The 20,724-nt window shown below is 38.0% G+C and overlaps 1 protein-coding gene across 7 annotated transcripts in view; it reads left to right on the forward strand.

Moving 5' to 3' along the window:
* The window catches only part of RB1 (RB transcriptional corepressor 1), a 144,590-nt gene that overhangs the window by 50,266 nt on the left and 73,600 nt on the right, over window positions 1–20,724 (forward strand). For all 7 annotated transcript variants that reach the window (XM_033436824.2, XM_033436823.2, XM_033436825.2 and 4 more), the window contains 5 exons: window positions 56–133; window positions 2,688–2,797; window positions 3,740–3,817; window positions 7,606–7,693; window positions 20,459–20,575. In XM_033436824.2, the coding sequence (XP_033292715.1) occupies window positions 56–133; window positions 2,688–2,797; window positions 3,740–3,817; window positions 7,606–7,693; window positions 20,459–20,575 (471 nt within the window). The remainder of the gene's footprint in view (window positions 1–55; window positions 134–2,687; window positions 2,798–3,739; window positions 3,818–7,605; window positions 7,694–20,458; window positions 20,576–20,724) is intronic.

Consider the following 20,724-nt stretch of genomic DNA (forward strand, 5'->3'; position numbering starts at 1 on the left):
AGTGACAGATTTTTTTAAAAAAATTTTAATTATCATGTAACTTTATCTTTTTCAGGTGAAAAATGTTTATTTCAAAAATTTTATACCTTTTATGAATTCTCTTGGAATTGTAGCTTCTAACGGACTTCCAGAGGTAATCTGAAAGAAAACGTAATAAAAAATTAATGTGTTTCGGGACTTTAGCAAGGGAGGAATAGTTGCCTAAATTTCTTAAGATCACTTTACTGTATATTAAATGTTTTTTACTCAAGGAAAGAATCTAAGTAGAATTGTGGTGAATCAACTTTATATAGTAAGAAAAAACCCCTTTTGAACCCATTTATGCTCAAATGTATAAATAAGCAGCATTTAAAAGTTTGCACTAGAAGTTGGTTTGTACTAAAATTTTTCAAAAATCAGAATGTAGGCTTTTGAACTTCTAAATGCCATTAAATATTTAAATAGAAGTAAATATCTGTTATCAAATTTGATTCTAATTTACTTTGCTGCGCTTCTTTAAGCATAGGAGCCATGATTTGTGCCATCAACATTATTAGCATTACTGTACTTGGAGCAACTCTTTTGAGGCTTTTTTTTTTTGGCCACAGCGCGTGGCTTGCAGGATCTTAGTTCCTCCACCAGGATGGAGCCCAGGCCCCGGCAGTGAAAGCCAAGTCCTAACCACTGCACTGCCATGGAATTCACTCTTTGGAGTATTTTGAAAAAGCTGCTTAATTGGATGTAGCTTTGGTTGAAATGACTGTGATTATACGGTAGAAATGTTTTACCTTAGTGGTGTGCCATCCATCCATCTGTTGCTTTTCACATTTTTCCTCATATGTCTTGCTCTTCAGTGAGAACAGAACAACTGAGAACTTTGTGTGGTAATGTGTGGAGAAAAGAATGCTTAAATAAATGATGAAGAACAAGTACTCAGTGAGGAAGCAGCGTTTCAAACACACCTATTATCAGTCACCAAGACCAAAAGACATGAAATCAGAGAGCTAGATTGCTGATTTTATGGCCTGAGTTGGTAGCTAGTCCTCCTTGAATTAACTAACTTACTCATTCAGCAGTTATTTAGTGAGTGCTTAATATATGCCAGGCATTGTGCTGGATATCATCAATGCAGAGATTTAACTCACAGTCATTGTCATTAAGGTGCTAGTGGAAGAGACGGGCATAGAAGTAGAACATTAACAGGAGTCTACAAAAGTCTAATAGATGTGTACACAGGGTGTTGTGATATCTCAGAGGAGGACTCCCTAATCCAAAGTGGGCCAGATAGGTTTTGCGGAAAATTCTTTGGAGGTGATGTGGTTTCTGAGCTGAGTAAGATTTTTGAGAAGTGGCATTTCCAGGGGTTGGAAATTATAGATTTAAAGGCACAGTGATATGTGATAGTATGGTCTGTTCTGTAGAGTGAGTGGTAAGACATGGTACTAAAGAAACAAGAAGGGGCCAAAAGTTGTATTTCTGAGTTCTATTACCAACTTATATACCAAAAAATATGCTGTTTACAACTCTAAAGAATCTTGGACATTCATAATTTTTTTTCCCTCTGAAAGGATTACAGGGTTATTATTAGAAAATTCAAAATAAACTTTACATTATATAGCACTAATAGCTGCCAGTCAATAAATGATTGATAATTAATACCTAACTGACATAGGGCAGGAATGACGATTAAGCCTTAATCAAACATGAATGGCTGATCGGCCTAAAAAACTTATGCAAACAAACAAAAAGTTTACATTTAACTGGATTTTTTCCTACCACTCCTTTTAGAATGCAATTTTAACTCTCTCAGGTTGGAAACACTCTGGCTTTAAAAGTCACAGGAGGGCTTCCCTGGTGGCGCAGTGGTTGAGAGTCCGCCTGCCGATGCAGGGGACACGGGTTCGTGCCCCGGTCCGGGAAGATCCCAGATGCTGCGGAGCAGCTGGGTCCGTGAGCCATGGCCGCTGAGCCTGCGCGTCCGGAGCCTGTGCTCTGCAACGGGAGAGGCCCCAACAGTGAGAGGCCCGCGTACCACACACACACACACACACAAAAGTCACAGGAGAAGGCTGCTAAATGGTTTTCTACTGGGCACTGGTTTTTATATTATGATTAGAATATTATGAATCAGAACTGATAAAAGAATTATAGTTTGTAGCATTTGGAAAAGTGCTAAGATTGGAAATAAATTGTGCAAGTATGTTAATTGGGCTAATTAATTGAGCTTATACTCTTGCCCAAGATACGTAACTGAAGGGAGTCAGAGTGAACCAAAGGATTTAGAAAAGATAGGAAGAATACATAATAAAGGTCTGTTACAGTGTTTGAAAAATTGTTTTATATTGATAAGTGTAGTAGAAGATTAAAAGTGAGTGATGTATAGGATGGAGGATCTCGGCAATTAAGTGGTTATAATAATGTCTTTTCATCTTACAATTCCATTTCAGTACTGTTCTGTAGCATTGGTGATCCTTGTCTAGATAAAATGTGAGATATGTGCATAAAATAGGTTTAAAATTGAGTTGAAAAAAATCTGCAATTTTCTTTACTTCACTTTTAGATATGCCTTATTTATATTCCATGTGAAGTCTGTATAGTGTAAAATTAAGTGTATATTTTTATGAAGATTCTTTAATTAAATCTGTATTTCTGTGTACTGAGAAGTAATGACATGAAAAGGATAATCATCAATATTTTTTGCCTTTGAGGTGGAAAGTCTCTCTAAACAATATGAAGAAATTTACCTTAAAAACAAAGATATAGATGCAAGATTATTTCTGGATCATGATAAAACTCTTCAGGCTGATCCTACAGACAGGTATTATACATGATATATTATTATTTGTTGATATGCTGGTTCATTTTTTAAAAAGTTAGTATAAAATTGTATTCTCTTGAATTGGCATATAGAATCCTAAAGTAGGAATGGTTGACGGTAACTACAGGCACCTGTGAGATATTGTGTTTTCCGTTCCAGGCCATTGCAATAAAGCAAATCACGCAAACTTTTTGGTTTCTGAGTGCATGTAAAAGTTATGTTTACAATGTACTATAGTCTGTTAAGTGTGCAATAGCATTATATCCAAAAAACAGTGTGTGTACCTTAATTTAGAAATACCTTATTTCTAAAAAATGATAACCATCATATGACAATGCAGAGTTTACAAACCTTCAATATGTAATAAAACACAGTATCTGTGAAGCACAGTAAAGCAAAGTGCAATAAAATGAGATACGCCCGTAAAAAATTTTTGAATGATTGTAAGTGTGGTTAATTTTAAGTCTTCAGCATGAAATCTTTTAATATTAACTAAAAAAATATGTATATATATAAAATTTGGAAGTTAAACACAAATAAAATGTTTCAGATTTTAAGTCAAAGTAAGTTTTTGGAAGGCGTAATGTTTGAAAAACTTGAGTTTTATTTTTTGATACTGAACAACCTTGCTAGTAATATCATCAACATCTAACATTCTAGAGAAAACAAACATCTAACTTTCACTTTCAAAAAAATTCTTAGTGATTGGTACACCGTTTGTTGTAAACCTAGTGGAAAGAAACCCAACTTAAAAATTATGATAAAAAAAAATTTTATTTATTTAAGCAGCTTCTGGATCATCTATTTCCTATCACTTCTATTATTTACTTAACCATTTTGTATGATGTTATGAGTCAACAGAAGGTACTTTACTGCTTTTTTGACTCATAAATCACAAATTGTAAGTTTTCAGTCTGAATGACTTTGTTTATCATTATTTAGTTTTGAAATGCAGAGAACACCACGAAAAAGTAACCCTGATGAAGAGGTAAATGTGATTCTTCCACAGACTCCAGTTCGGTATGAATTTTCTTACTTTTGATTTTCATTATAATTATTTATTCAGTACTTTATAGTGCTTCGGGTTTATTCATTTGTTTCATTATATATTTGTATATACATGCAGCAAATATATATTGAGTGCTCTTTGTATGCCAGACATGTTACTAGTTGCTGAGGATATGATTATTAGACGTAGTTCTGTCTGTCCTTAAGGTATATAACCCAGAATGAGAATGTGTTCCATTTCAGTATATAAAAAAGAGAAAAAAAAAGTATCACCATTTGCTCTGTATATAACCTAGAAAGATTGGAGCCATTTTTTAGTGTCCTTTTCCTCACTTGCTTCCCACATCTAATCTGTTTTCAAGTCTTGCTGAGTCTGCCTCCTAAGTATTTGAGTTCATCTACTGTTCCCCATTCCTACTCTTCCCACCCTTGTCCAAGATATCTCTCTCCTTCTCTTGGAATTTTTGCAGTAGCCTACTAACTGATCTTGCTGTTTCTACTCTCATGACTATTCCTCTCTCCCTATCACCAAATATATTCTCCAGAGAGCCCCCAGAATAATATTCTAGAAATGTAAATCAGATCATGCTTTTTTTTTGGCTGCAATGCGTGGCTTGCAGGATCTTAGTTCCTCCACCAGGATGGAGCCCAGGCCCTGGCAGTGAAAGCCAGGTCCTAACCACTGCACTGCCATGGAATTCACTCTTTGGAGTATTTTGAAAAAGCTACTTAATTGGATGTAGCTTTGGTTGAAATGACTGTGATTATATGGTAGAAATGTTTTACCTTAGTGGTGTGCCATCCATCCATCTGTTGCTTTTCACATTTTTCCTCATATGCCTTGCTCTTCAGTGAGAACAGAACAACTGAGAACTTTATGTGGTAATGTGTGGAGAAAAGAATGCTTAAATAAATGATGAAGAACAAGTACTCAGTGAGGAAGCAGCATTTCAGACACACCTAGTATCAGTCACCAAGACCAAAAGACATGAAATCAGAGAGCTAGATTGCTGTTAAGTTTGTGATTGCTTCCTACTGCAATTGAAATACAGTGCAAATCCCTTAACAGTGCCTACAAGACCTTATATGATCTAGCTTCTGTTACCTCTCCAACCTCATCTTGTTTTCCTGCTCATTATGTACTAGCCAGTTTTCTGAACTCTCCAAAATCTTCTTTTGTACTCAGTGACCTTCATATTTGCTTTTGTTTCTTCTGTTTTGTTTTTGTTTGTTTTTTTTTTGCGGTACACGGGCCTCTCACTGTTGTGGCCTCTTCCGTCGCGGAACACAGGCTCTGGACGCGCAGGCTCAGCGGCCATGGCTCACGGGCCCAGCTGCTCCGTGGCATGTGGGATCTTCCCGGACCGGGGCATGAACCCGTGTCCCCTGCATCGGCAGGCGGACTCTCAACCACTGCGCCACCAGGGAAGCCCCACTTTTGTTTCTTCTGGAAACTCTTCCTTCTTTTCTATGAATTGCCAACTACTACCCTTCTTTTAGGTTCAGCACAAATACTACTTTTTTGAGGACTTATTTCTCTCTGAAGTATTTTCCTTTATTATTCTTTCTCACAGCATCCTGTTCTATTCCTTCAAAGTATGTATCACAATTTGTAATTATAAATTCATCTGTGTGTTTGCTTGTTTTTGTCAATACCCACAATAGTCTTTAAGTCCATACCACATGGACCATGACTTTCTTGTTCACCATTTAATCATTAGGAGCTAGGAGAATACTTGGTACATAGTAAAACAATCAGTAATCTTTTCAAATGACTACATAGATACATAAAAATACATTTTTGTTTAAATATGGTAAGAGACATAGGACAAGTTAATGAGATGGCACAGAAGGGACTTTATGAAGTGATATTTGAACTGAATTTTGAAACATGTAAGTTTGTGTCACAGGAGACTGACAGCATGTGCAAAGGCATGGAAGTATGAAACAACATGATGCATCTGGGGAACTATAAGCAGCTCTGTATTGATGGACTAAATGGGAAGATGAAATGGCAGGAGAGGAGGGTGGGTATTAGATCATGAAAGGCCTTATATTCCATACTCAGAAGTTTGGGCTTTAACTTGTGCAGGATATGGCCTGTTGCTATACCTGGGTGTTAAGCAGGGCTAGGATAAAATCAGACTTGATTTGTGAAAGTTTACATGGTAGTAGTTTGTGAAAAGATGGACTGAGGAGGGCGTGGTGAGAAATAGAGAGACCTGTCAGTCTGTCACAGTGGTTAGGCAAATTAGGATAACCTGAGGAGTTTTTTTTTTTTCAAAGTACATATGCCTAGACCCTGCTGCCATAGACATAGTCAGAATCTCAAAATGCTCTATTGCAGTAATCCAGTTGAGAGATGCTGAAGATATGAACCAAGAGGTAGGCAGTTGGAGTGAAAGAGCAAGAACAGGTTTGATAAATAGTTGATGAATTCATATTTAGAATATTATTCTTAAGGCATTTATGGGATATGAAGAAGATAATGTAGTAAGTAGTAGGATATAACGATCTTATAGATTTGGGAATCATCAGGGAGAGTTAAATCAGAAAAACAGGGTCGGGGGGGTGGTGTGATGAATTGGGAGATTGGGATTGACATGTATACACACACACTGATGTGTATAAAATGGGTGACTAATAAGAACCTGCAGTATAAAAAAAATAATAAAATTCAAAAAAAACCAAACAGAATGAGGTTGCCTGAAATGAGGGTGCATAATAGCAATAACGGTTGGCTAAAGGCCGAACCCTAAAGAATGCTAGCATTTAAGGATGAGATAGAAGTTAGATTAAAGAGAATGAGAGGTGTGATTGGGGAGGCCAGAGAATGAAGCCAAAGAAGCCAAGGGAGGAAGGGAGTTTCAGAAGAGAGCAAGTGTTTAAGAGTGTCAAATACCTCAAGAAAATCAAGTATCAGAACAAATAAAAAAGATATTTTGGTTTTAGCAGTTGGTCACTTATGGCTTTAGTCATTGTGGCTTAAGTAGATTAGTACATGTACACGTCACAGAAGCAATATATTTAAAAGTTGAGGAAGTGTAGATATCAGTTTAGAGAGGCTTGACTGAGAACACTGAACATGTTTTATTAAATAATATTTAAAGACCCTTTTGGCTATAAACATTCTACAGTTTTTTGCATCATTAAACAGTGCCTACAGAGTAGCAATGAACTGCTACTCCAAAATTGGAACATTAATATTTACCATATACCATACACAGACACGTGTGTGCGCGCACACACACACACACACACAATTATATAATTAAAGAGATCTCAAAGAGATTGACCTACTTTTATGTTTTAGTGACGATGACTTCTAAAATTATGTATCTTTTCATCTTGAAGGTCTCTGTAAAGGACAGTCACTTGGTTCTCTACTTGAGTTACTAAATATCTTACTGTCTTTATTTGAAAATTTTTAATATTTATTTGTAATAATGTTTTCTTAAAATATTACCATTTTGATGCCAGTTTATGTTTTATCCTTAAAATAATGTCATTACTTTTTCATCAATTGTTTTGTTGATATTTAGTTCTATTAGTAAATAAGCATATCAGTTCTTTAATTATAAACTTACTGATGATCGACATATGCTTTCTTAAAGATTTAAGTCAAATGTAATTCCTCATAAACAGCAGTACACTAAGGCTTTTATAAAGTCTTACTTCAGAGAACTTCTTAAAGATAAACAGGAGACAATGAGATTGAAGATATGTGTAACTTATGAAATACTTATCATTTTTTCTTTTTATTCCTTCATTGCTTAACACTTCTTCCTATTTTTTTCTAGGACTGTCATGAATACTATCCAGCAATTAATGATGATCTTAAATTCAGCAAGTGATCAACCGTCAGAAAATCTGATTTCCTATTTTAATGTAAGCCATATATGAAACATTATTTATTATGATATTTTGGCAAATAAATTTGAAATTAGAAGTTAAAATACTGAGTGTTTTTTTAAACACCCATTTCCCAACCAACATGTAGTTGTCTATTATCTCATTTCTTGCTTTTTTTTTTTTAATTTTTTTTTTTGGCTGTGTTGGGTCCTTGTTGCTGCACGCGGGCTTTCCTCTGGTTGTGGCGAGCTGGGGCTACTCTTTGTTGCGGTGTGTGGGCTTCTCATTGCAGTGGCTTCTCTTGTTGCAGAGCACGGGCTCTAGGCGTGCGGGCTTCAGTAGTTGTGGCACGCGGGCTCAGTAGTCGTGGCTCGTGGGCTCTAGAGCGCAGGCTCAGTAGTTGTGGCACACGGGCTTCGTTGCTCCGTGGCGTGTGGGATCTTCCCAGACCAGGGCTCGAACCCGTGTCCCCTGCCTTGGCAGGCGGATCCTTAACCACTGCACCACCAGGGAAGCCCTCTTGCTTTTTTTAACTCTCCAAATTAGATATTATTAGTAGTATCATTTTATTTAGACAGTGTTGTTTTTAGATTTTCTCATATTTACTTTTTGTGTTGCTCACCATTCTTTTTTATAACTTAGACCTCACTTTCATAATTATTTTCTTCTTTCTTCAGATACATCTTCTAATCATTCCTTTAGTGGGGGTTAGTTTGGGATGAGCTTACAAGCTTTTTGTTTTGTTTTTTGTCTTAAAATATCTTTACTCTTGGACTTCCTTGGTGGTCCAGTGATAAAGACTCTACTCTTCCAATGTGGGGGCCCGAGTTCGATCCCTGATCAGGGAACTAAGATCTCACATGCCACAACTAAGACCTGGCACAGCCAAATAAATAAATAAATAAATTACATACATATATACATACATAAATATTTTTTTAAAATATCTTCACTCTTATTTTTTGTAAGGTAGTTTACCTGGATCTTCAATTCTAGGCTGACCTTTACTTTCTCTTAGTAGTTTGAAGATATTACTTCACTATTTCCTGGCTCTCATTGCTACTAAGATGTTTTCTGTCAGTCCATCTGTTGTTCCTTTATAGTTTATCTTTTCTCTCTGGCTCTTTTAAGATATTTTCTTTGAATGTGACATTACACAGGATTTAACATTTGCCATATCTCTACGGTCTTTTTTATTTAGCCCACTTTCATTTACATTTCTTGAGTGGCCCTGTGTGCATTGCAGTTGGCAACTCCTGATGGACCCTGAGTTTGATATCTGAAGGACCCCTGCTAGCCTCCCTCCCCTCAAAAAAGGGAGAGAGGAAGAGAGAGAATGAAAACTAGTGTCTATATTCCTTGTTTGCTCTTTTACTCCTTTAAAATCAAGTGAGGCTTGGGAGCCACTGAAATGCTCATCTGTGGCAGTTGGATGAGGCTAGGAGACTTACTAAAATTTGGCTTATCCGGTAAGTGCTTTGTGTGGTTAACATTCCATTTAATATCATAAGCTGCCTGTGGTTTTGTCATATTCTTTGTTGTCTTGTTTATATTTCCACCCCCCCAAGAATTAACAGAGTATTCTCTGTCATCATATTCATAATTGTGTTGGCTCAAAACTGATTTTGTTTGTCCAGTTTGCATAAAGTTGCTTTTATTTGTGGGTTATCTGTAGCACAAGAATATTTCCCAAACATAGCTACCCAGTTACTTAGAACTTTTAGAAGGGATAATGGTAGAAGTAAAAAGAATGATAATCTCTCTCTTCTTAAATATTGTTTTCAATATTTCCTCCAACATTTGGAGTATGTAGGAAGTCTTTTTTATTTTAAACTACTTCAGTTGGGTAGAAAATTCTGCCTCAAAGACATTTTCCAGAGCTCAGTTTAAAGCTTAACATTAAATGAAGCGCAACAGTTTAACTGCAGAGTTTTATGTACACTACAAATGGCCTATCTCAGAGTGGGCATATCTTGAAGACCATTAAGTTTTTCTTTGAATTTGCTTCTTTATTAGTTCAGGTGTCTTCATTTTAAAAATTAATGGCATCTTTTCTTCTGTGTGTAAGTAAAATCTTAGAAGCTATAGACATTTTTTTCTTCCAGTTTTATTGAGATATGCTTGATGTACAGCTCTGTATAAGTTTTTTTTTTTTTTTCTTTTTAATTTTTTTAAACATCTTTATTGGAGCATAATTGCTTTACAATGGTATGTTAGTTTCAGCTTCACAACAAAATGAATCAGTTATATATATACATATGTTCCCATATCTCTTCCTGCTTGCGTCACCCTCCCTCCCACCCTCCCTATCCCACCCTTCCAGGCGGTCACAAAGCACCGAGCTGATCTCCCTGTGCCATGCGGCTGCTTCCCACTAGCTATCTACCTTACGTTTGGTAGTGTATACATGTCCATGCCTCTTTATTGCTTTGTCACCGTTTACCCTTCCCCCTCCCCATAGCCTCAAGTCCATTCTCTAGTAAGTCTGTGTCTTTATTCCTGTTTCACCCCTAGGTTTTTCATGACATTTTTTTTTTCTTAAATTCCATATATATGTGTTAGCATACGGTATTTGTCTCTCTCTTTCTGACTTACTTCACTCTGTATGACAGACTCTAGGTCTATCCACCTCATTACAAATAGCTCAATTTCGTCTCTTTTTATGGCTGAGTAATATTCCATTGTATATATGTGCCACATCTTCTTTATCCATTCATCCGATGATGGACACTTAGGTTGTTTCCATCTCTGGGCTATTGTAAATAGAGCTGCAATGAACATTTTGGTACATGACTCTTTTTGAATTATGGTTTTCTCAGGGTATATGCCCAGTAGTGGGATTGCTGGGTCATATGGTAGTTCTATTTGTAGCTTTTTAAGGAACCTCCATACTGTTCTCCACAGTGGCTGTATCAATTTACATTCCCACCAACAGTGTAAGAGGGTTCCCTTTTCTCCACACCCTCTCCAGCTTTTATTGTTTCTAGATTTTTTGATGATGGCCATTCTGACTGGTGTGAGATGATATCTCATTGTAGTTTTGATTTGCATTTCTCTAATGATTAGTGATGTTGAGCATTCTTTCATGTGTTTGTTGGCACTCTGTATATCTTCTTTGGAGAAATGTCTATTTAGGTCTTCTGCCCATTTTTGGATTGGGTTGTTTGTTCTTTTGTTATTAAGCTGCATGAGCTGCTTATAAATTTTGGAGATTAATCCTTTGTCAGTTGCTTCATTTGCAAATATTTTCTCCCATTCTGAGGGTTGTCTTTTGGTCTTCTTTATGGTTTCCTTTGCTGCGCAAAAGCTTTTAAGTTTCATTAGGTCCCATTTGTTTACTTTTGTTTTTATTTCCATTTCTCTAGGAGGTGGGTCAAAAAGGATCTTGCTGTGATTTATGTCATAGAGTGTTCTGCCGATGTTTTCCTCTAAGAGTTTGATAGTTTCTGGCCTTACATTTAGGTCTTTAATCCATTTTGAGCTTATTTTTGTGTATGGTGTTAGGGAGTGATCTAATCTCATACTTTTACATGTAGCTGTCCAGTTTTCCCAGCACCACTTATTGAATAGGCTGTCCTTTCTCCACTGTACATTTCTGCCTCCTTTGTCAAAGATAAGGTGACCATATGTGCGTGGGTTTATCTCTGGGCTTTCTATCCTGTTCCATTGATCTATATTTCTGTTTTTGTGCCAGTACCATACTGTCTTGATTACTGTAGCTTTGTAGTATAGTCTGAAGTCAGGAAGCCTGATTCCTCCAGCTCCATTTTTCGTTCTCAAGATTGCTTTGGCTATTCGGGGTCTTTTGTGTTTCCATACAAATTGTGAGATTTTTTGTTCTAGTTCTGTGAAAAATGCCAGTGGTAGTTTCATAGGGATTGCATTGAATCTGTAGATTGCTTTGGGTAGTAGAGTCATTTTCACAATGTTGATTCTTCCAATCCAAGAACATGGTATATCTCTCCATCTATTTGTATCATTTTTAATTTCTTTCATCAGTGTCTTATAATTTTCTGCATACAGGTCTTTTGTCTCCTTAGGTAGGTTTATTCCTAGGTATTTTATTCTTTTTGTTGCAATGGTAAATGGGAGTGTTTTCTTGATTTCACTTTCAGATTTTTCATCCTTAGTGTATAGGAATGCCAGAGATTTCTGTGCATGAATTTTGTATCCTGCTACTTTACCAAATTCATTGATTAGCTCTAGTAGTTTTCTGGTAGCATCTTTAGGATTCTGTATGTATAGTATCATGTCATCTGCAAACAGTGACAGCTTTACTTCTTCTTTTCCGATTTGGATTCCTTTTATTTCCTTTTCTTCTCTGATTGCTGTGGCTAAAACTTCCAAAACTATGTTGAATAAGAGTGGTGAGAGTGGGCAACCTTGTCTTGTTCCTGATCTTAGTGGAAATGCTTTCAGTTTTTCACCATTGAGGACGATGTTGGCTGTGGGTTTGTCATATATGGCCTTTATTATGTTGAGGAAAGTTCCCTCTATGCCTACTTTCTGCAGGGTTTTTATCATAAATGGGTGTTGAATTTTGTCAAAAGCTTTCTCTGCATCTATTGAGATGATCATATGGTTTTTCTCCTTCAATTTGTTAATATGGTGTATCACGTTGATTGATTTGCGTATATTGAAGAATCCTTGCATTCCTGGAATAAACCCCACTTGATCATGGTGTATGATCCGTTTAATGTGCTGTTGGATTCTGTTTGCTAGTATTTTGTTGAGGATCTTTGCATCTATGTTCATCAGTGATATTGGCCTGTAGTTTTCTTTCTTTGTGACATCCTTGTCTGGTTTTGGTATCAGGGTGATGGTGGCCTCGTAGAATGAGTTGGGGAGTGTTCCTCCCTCTGCTATATTTTGGAAGAGTCTGAGAAGGATAGGTGATAGCTCTTCTCTAAATGTTTGATAGAATTCGCCTGTGAAGCCATCTGGTCCTGGGCTTTTGCTTGTTGGAAGATTTTTAATCACAGTTTCAATTTCAGTGCTTGTGATTGGTCTGTTCATATTTTCTATTTCTTCCTGATTCAGTCTTGGCAGCTTGTGCCTTTCTAAGAATTTGTCCATTTCTTCCAGGTTGTCCATTTTATTGGCATAGAGTTGCTTGTAGTAATCTCTCATGATCTTTTGTATTTCTGCAGTGTCAGTTGTTACTTCTCCTTTTTCATTTCTAATTCTATTGATTTGAGTCTTCTCCCTTTTTTTCTTGATGAGTCTGGCTAATGGTTTATCAATTTTGTTTATCCTTTCAAAGAACCAGCTTTTAGTTTTATTGATCTTTGCTATCGTTTCCTTCATTTCTTTTTCATTTATTTCTGATCTGATTTTTATGATTTCTTTCCTCCTGCTAACTTTGGGGTTTTTTTGTTCTTCTTTCTCTAATTGCTTTAGGTGCAAGGTTAGGTTGTTTATTCGAGATGTTTCCTGTTTCTTGAGGTAGGATTGTATTGCTATAAACTTCCCTCTTAGAACTGCTTTTGCTGCATCCCATAGATTTTGAGTCGTCGTGTCTCCATTGTCATTTGTTTCTAGGTATTTTTTGATTTCCCCGTTGATTTCTTCAGTGATCACTTCGTTATTAAGTAGTGTATTGTTTAGCCTCCATGTGTTTGTATTTTTTACAGATCTTCTCCTGTGATTGATATCGAGTCTCATAGCGTTGTGGTCGGAAAAGATACTTGATACAATTTCAATTTTCTTAAATTTACCAAGGCTTGATTTGTGACCCAAGATATGATCTATCCTGGAGAATGTTCCATGAGCACTTGAGAAAAATGTGTATTCTGTTGTTTTTGGATGGCATGTCCTATAAATATCAATTAACTCCATCTCATTTAATGTATCATTTAAAGCTTGTGTTTCCTTATTTATTTTCATTTTGGATGATCTGTCCATTGGTGAAAGTGGGGTGTTAAAGTCCCCTACTATGAATGTGTTACTGTCGATTTCCCCTTTTATGGTTGTCAGTATTTGCCTTATGTATTGAGGTGCACCTATGTTGGGTGCATAAATATTTACAATTGTTATATCTTCCTCTTGGATCGATCCCTTGATCATTATGTAGTGTCCTTCTTTGTCTCTTCTAATAGTCTTTGTTTTAAAGTCTATTTTGTCTGATATGAGAATTGCTACTCCAGCTTTCTTTTGGTTTCCATTTGCATGAAATATCTTTTTCCATCCCCTCACTTTCAGTCTGTATGTGTCTCTAGGTCTGAAGTGGGTCTCTTGTAGACAGCATATATATGGGTCTTGTTTTTGTATCCATTCAGCCAATCTGTGTCTTTTGGTGGGAGCATTTAGTCCATTTACATTTAAGGTAATTATCGATATGTGTGTTCCCATTCCCATTTTCTTAATTGTTTTGGGTTTGTTATTGTAGGTCTTTTCCTTCTTTTGTGTTTCTTGCCTAGAGAAGTTCCTTTAGCAGTTGTTGTAGAGCTGGTTTGGTGGTGCTGAACTCTCTCAGCTTTTGCTTGTCTGTAAAGGTTTTAATTTCTCCATCAAATCTGAATGAGATCCTTGCTGGGTAGAGTAATCTTGGTTGCAGGTTTTTCTCCTTCAACACTTTCAATATGTCCTGCCACTCCCTTCTGGCTTGCAAAGTTTCTGCTGAAAGATCAGCTGTTAACCTTATGGGGATTCCTTTGTGTGTTATTTGTTGTTTTTCCCTTGCTGCTTTTAATATGTTTTCTTTGTATTTAATTTTTGACAGTTTGATTAATATGTGTCTTGGCGTATTTCTCCTTGGATTTATCCTGTATGGGACTCTCTGTGCTTCCTGGACTTGATTAACTATTTCCTTTCCCATATTAGGGAAGTTTTCAACTATAATCTCTTCAAATATTTTCTCAGTCCCTTTCTTTTTCTCTTCTTCTTCTGGAACCCCTATAATTCGAATGTTGGTACGTTTAATGTTGTCCCAGAGGTCTCTGAGACTGTCCTCAGTTCTTTTCATTCTTTTTTCTTTATTCTGCTCTGCAGTGGTTATTTCCACTATTTTATCTTCCAGGTCACTTATCCGTTCTTCTGCCTCAGTTATTCTGCTATTGATCCCATCTAGAGTACTTTTAATTTCATTTATTGTGTTGTTCATCGTTGCTTGTTTCATCTTTAGTTCTTCTAGGTCCTTGTTAACTGATTCTTGCATTTTGTCCATTCTATTGTCCATTCTATCTCCAAGATTTCGGATCAACCTTACTATCATTATTCTGAATTCTTTTTCAGGTAGACTGCCTATTTCCTCTTCATTTGTTAGGTCTGATGGGTTTTTATCTTGCTCCTTCATCTGCGGTGTGTTTTTCTGTCTTTTCATTTTGCTTATCTTACTGTGTTTGGGGTCTCCTTTTTTGCAGGCTGAAGGTTCGTAGTTCCTGTTGTTTTTTGTGTCTGTCCCCAGTGGCTAAGGTTGGTTCAGTGGGTTGTGTAGGCTTCCTGGTGGAGGGTACTAGTGCCTGTGTTCTGGTGGATGAGGCTAGATCTTGTCTTTCTGGTGGGCAGGTCCACGTCTGGTGGTGTGTTTTGGGGTGTCTGTAGACTTATTATGATTTTGGGCCGCCTCTCTGCTAATGGGTGGGGTTGTGTTCCTGTCTTGCTAGTTGTTTGGCATAGGATGTCCAGCACTGTAGCTTGCTGGTCGTTGAGTGAAGCTGGGTGCTGGCGTTGAGATGGAGATCTCTCGGAGATTTTTGCTGTTTGATATTATGTGCAGCTGGGAGGTCTCTTGTGGATCAGTGTCCTGAAGTTGGCTCTCCCACCTCAGAGGCACAGCACTGACTCCTGGCTGCAGCACCAAGCGCCTTTCATCCACAGGGCTCCTTAATTTGGGATGATTCGTTGTCTATTCAGGTATTCCACAGATGCAGGGTATATCAAGTTGATTGTGGAGCTTTAATCCGCTGCTTCTGAGGCTGCTGGGAGAGATTTCCCTTTCTCTTCTTTGTTCTCACAGTTCCCAGGGGCTCAGCTTTGGATTTAGCCCTGCCTGTGCGTGTAGGTCGGCGGAGGGCGTCTGTTCTTTGCTCAGACAGGACGGGGTTAAAGGAGCCGCTGATTCGGAGGCTCTGGCTCACTCAGGCCCGGGGGGTAGGGAGGTGCACGGAGTGTGGGGCAGGCCTGCGGCGGCAGAGGCCGGCGAGACGTTGCAGCCTGAGGCGCGCCTGTGCGTTCTCCCGGGGGAGTTGTCCCTGGATCCCGGGACCCTGGCAGTGGCGGGCTGCACAGGCTCCCCGGAAGGGCGTGTGGCCAGTGACCTGTGTTCGCACACAGGCCTCCCGGTGGCGGCAGCAGCGGCCCTAGCGTCTCATGTCTGTCTCTGGGCTCCGCACTCTTAGCCGCGGCTCGCGCCCGTCCCTGGAGCTCTCTCAAGCAGCGTTCTTAATCCCCTCTCCTCGTGCACCAGGAAACAAAGAGGGACGTAAAAGTCTCTTGCCTCTTCGGCAGTTCCAGACTTCTCCCCGGACTCTCTCCCGGCCAGCCGCGGTGCACTAACGCCCTGCAGGCTGTGTTCACGCCGCCAACCTCAGTCCTCTTCCGGCGCTCCGACAAAAGCCGGAGCCTCAGCTCCCAGTCCCGCCCGCCCCGGCGGGCGAGCAGACAAGCCTCTCGGCTGGCGAGTTCCGGTCGGCCCGATCCTCTGCGCTGGAATCTGTCCGCTTTGCCCTCCGCACCCCTGTTGCTGTGCTCTCCTCCGCGGCTCCCAAGCTCCCCCACTCCGCCTCCCGAAGTCTCCACCCGCGAAGGGGCTTCCTAGTGTGTGGACACTTTTCCTCCTTCACAGCTCTCTCCCGCTGGTGCAGGACCCGTCCCTGTCCTTTTGTCTCTGTTTAGTTTTTTCTTTTGCCCTACCCAGGTACGTGGGGGGTTTCTTGCCTTTTGGGAGGTCTGAGGTCTTCTGCCAGCGTTCAGTAGATGCTCTGTAGGAGTTGTTCCACGCGTAGATGTATTTCTGGTGTATCTGTGGGGAGGAACGTGATCTCCGCGTCTTACTCTTCCGCCATCTTTCCGGGCTTCTCTGTATAAGTTTAAGGTATACAGCATAATGGGTTGACCTACATACATCATGAAATTAGCATCACAATAAGTTGAGTGAACATCCATTATCTCATTTGGATACAAAGTAAAAGAAATAGAAAAAAAATTTTTTTCCTTGTGAAGAGAACCCTCAGGATTTACTCCCAACAACTTTCATGTATAACATACAGCAGTGTTAATTATATTAATCATGTTGTACATTACATCCCTAGTACTTATTTACCTTATAAATGGAAGTTTGTACCTTTTGACTGCCTTCATTCAGTTCCCCCTTCCCCTACCCACCCCCCGCCTCTAGTAACTACAAATTTGATCTTTTTTCTATGAGTTTGTTTCTTTTTGAAGTATAATTGACCTACAACACTGGGTTAGTTTCTGGTGCACAGTATAGTGATTCGATATTTCTGTACATCTCAAAATGATCACCACGGTAAGTCTAGTTACCATTTGTCTCTGTACAGAGATATTATATAATTATTGACTGTATTCCCTACACTGTACATTTCATACCTGTGACTCATTTATTTTGTAACTAGAAGTTGGTACCCCTTAATCTCCCTCATCTGTTTCTCTCTTTCCCCACATCCCTCGCTTCTGGCAACCATCTGTTTGTTCTCTATCTCTATGACTCTGTTTCTATTTTGTTGTGTTTGTTCATTTGTTTTTTTTTTTAGATTTCACATATAAGTGAAATCATACAGTATTTGCTTTCTTTGTCTGATCTACTTCACTTAGCATAATACTCTCTAGGTCCATTCTTGTTGTCACAAATGGCAAAATTTGTTTTTTCTTTATGGCCAAATAATATTCCATTGTATATATATACCACATCTTTATTATTCATCTATCAGTGGGCACCTAGGTTGTTTCTATTCTTGGCTATTGTAAATAATGCTACAATGAACATAGGGGTGCATATCTTTTCAGATTAAGTGTTTTCATTTTCTTCAGATAAATACCCAAAAGTGGAATTGCTGGATTGTATGGTAGTTCTGGTTTTAACTTTTTGATGAGCCTCCAAACTGTTTTCCACAGTGGCTGCACCAATTTACATTCCCACCAACAGCGCATGAGGGTTCCCTTTTCTCCATAACCTCGCCAACACTTGTTATTTGTTCTCTTTTTGATAATAGCCGTTAGACAGACGTGAGGTGATATCTCATAATGGTTTTGATTTGCATTTCTCTGATGATTAGTGATGTTGAGCATCTCATGTGACTGCTAGCCATCTGTATGTCTTCTTTGGAAAGATGTGTATTCATTTCTTGTGCCCATTTTTTTAATCAGCTAGTTTGCTTTTTGGTGTTGAGTTGTATGCGTTCTTTGTATGTTTGGATATTAACCCTTTATCAGATATATCGTTTGCAAATATCTTCTCCCATCCAGCAGGTGGCCTTTTCTTTTTGTTGATAGTTTCCTTCACTGTGCAGAAACATTTTGGTTTGAAACAGTCCCACTTGTTTATTTTGCTTTTGCTGCCTTTTCTTCCAGAGTCAATTCCAAAATACCATCTCCAAGACTAATGACAAGGAGCTTACCACCCATGTTTTCTTCTAAGAGTTTCATGGTTTCAGGTCTTATGTTCAAGTCTTTAATCCATTTTGAGTTAATTTTCGTGTGTGGTGAAAGACAGTGGTATAATTTCATTTTTTTGAAACTGGCTTTCCAGTTTTACCAACACATTTATTGAAGAGACTGTCCTTTTCTTACTGTATATTCTTGGCTCTTTTGTGGTAAATTAATTGATCATATGCATGGGTTTATTTTTGGACTCTCTATTCTGTTCCATTGATCTCTGTTTTTTTGTTTTTGTTTTTGTTTTTGTTTGCGGTACACGGGCCTCTCACTGTTGTGGCCTCTCCCGTTGTGGAGCACAGGCTCTGGATGCGCAGGCTCAGCTGCCATGGCTCACGGGCCCAGCCGCTCTGTGGCACGTGGGATCCTCCCGGACTGGGGCACGAACCCGCGTCCCCTGCATCAGCAGGCAGACTCTCAACCACTGTGCCACCAGGGAAACCCTGATCTCTGTTTTTATATCAATAACAAACTGTTTTGATTACTGTAGCTTTATAATATAGTTTGATGCCTCCAGCTTTGTTCTTCTTTCTCAGGATTGCTTTGGCTATTTGGGGTCTTTTGTGGTTCTGCACAATTTTGAATTGTTTGTTCTATTTCTGTGTAAATACCTTGGAATTTTGACAAGAAGTTTATTGAATTTGTATATCGCTTTGGGTAGTATGGGCATTTTAACAATATTAATTCTTCCACTCCATGAGCATGCAGTAGCTTTGCATTTACGTGTGTCTTTTAACGTTTCTTTCATTAGGGTCTTAAGTTTTCATTGTACAGATCTTTCACCTTCTTGGTTAAATTTATTCTGGATACAACTGTACATGTGATTGTTTTCTTAATTTCTCTTTCTGAAAGTGTGTTATTAGTGTATAGAAATACAACTGATTTCTCTATGTTGATTTTGTATCCTACAACTTTACTGATTTTTTTTATTAGTTCTAACAGGTTTTTTGTGGAGTCTTTAAGGTTTTCTATATATAATATCATGTCATCTGAAAATAATGACAGTTTTACCTCCTTTCCAATTTGGATGCCTTTTATTTCTTTTTCTTGCCTAACTGCTCTAAGACTTCCAATACTATGGAATAAAAGTGGCAAGAGTGGGCATCCATGTGTTGTTCTTGACCTTAGAGGAAAAGCTTTCAGCTTTTCACTGTTGAGTATAATGTTAGCTGTGGGCTTGTCATGTATGGCCTTTATTATGTTGAGGTACATTCCCTCCATACTCACTTTGTTAAGAGTTTTTATCATAAATTGATGTTGAATTTTGTCCAATGCTTTTTCTGCATCTGTTGAGATGATCACATAATTTTAATCTTTTATTTTGTTAATATGGCATATCATTGATTGATTTGCAGATATGGAACCATCACTGGGATAAATCCCACTTGATCATGGTATAAGATCCTTTCAAGAATATTAATGTATTCTTGAATTGGGTTTGCTGATATTTTGTTAAGGATTTTTGCATTTGTATTCAGGAGGGATATTGGCCTATAATTTACTTTCCTTGTGGTGTCCTTGTTTTGGTATCAGGACAGTGCTGGCCTCATAAAATGAGTTTGGGAGTGTTTCCTCATCTTCTGTTTTTTTGGAATAGTTTGAGAAGGATTTGCAGTAATTCTTCTTTGAATGTTTGATAGAATTCACCAGTGAAACCACCTGGTTCTGGACTTCTATTTATTGGGAGGTTTTTGGTTACCTATTCTTTCTTCTTACTAGTAATTAGTCTTTTCAGATTTTCTGTTCCTTATGATTCAACCTTAGAAGGTTGTATGTTTCTAGGAATTTATCCATTTGTTCAAGGTTGTCTAGTTTGTTGGCATTCAGTTGTTCATAGTAGTCTCTTATGATCATTTGTATTCCTGTGGTATCAATTGTAATATCTGTGAGGCTGTTTTTGATGGATAATGGAAAGGGCTAACAAATCTGTTCTTCCCTAACTTGCCAGCAGGAAATTTAGATAATAGTTTTTTAGTTGTACTCTAGTATTTTTGGTCACTATTATCCCAGAATGGAATCCTTTATGTTCCTCATATTTTCAGTAGTTGTATTTACCTAGTTTATTGTGGAAGTGTTTCCACAGTATAAACAATTGAGAGTGATAAGTCATGTAGTATAGAACAGAAAATGTTAATTCTCTGATTAAACAGTATCCTCAATGTTAATTCGTGTTTTTCCTTCTTAAAGAATTGCACAGTGAATCCAAAGGAAAGTATCCTGAAAAGAGTGAAGGATATTGGGTACATCTTTAAAGAGAAATTTGCTAAAGCTGTGGGACAGGGATGTATGGAAATTGGATCACAGGTAACTTGAGTTCATTTTGATTAGTGCCACTATATAGTAAATAATTTCAAATGCAACATCTGTCCCAGTTATATAAATGCTGTAATAGTATCTGTCCAATAGTATAAAATATTGGAAGATACCATATCCCAGCTGCTTGTGTATGCTGC

The sequence above is a fragment of the Orcinus orca genome, chromosome 18 (genome assembly GCF_937001465.1).
Source record: "Orcinus orca chromosome 18, mOrcOrc1.1, whole genome shotgun sequence".
Taxonomy (NCBI): Eukaryota; Metazoa; Chordata; class Mammalia; order Artiodactyla; family Delphinidae; genus Orcinus; species Orcinus orca.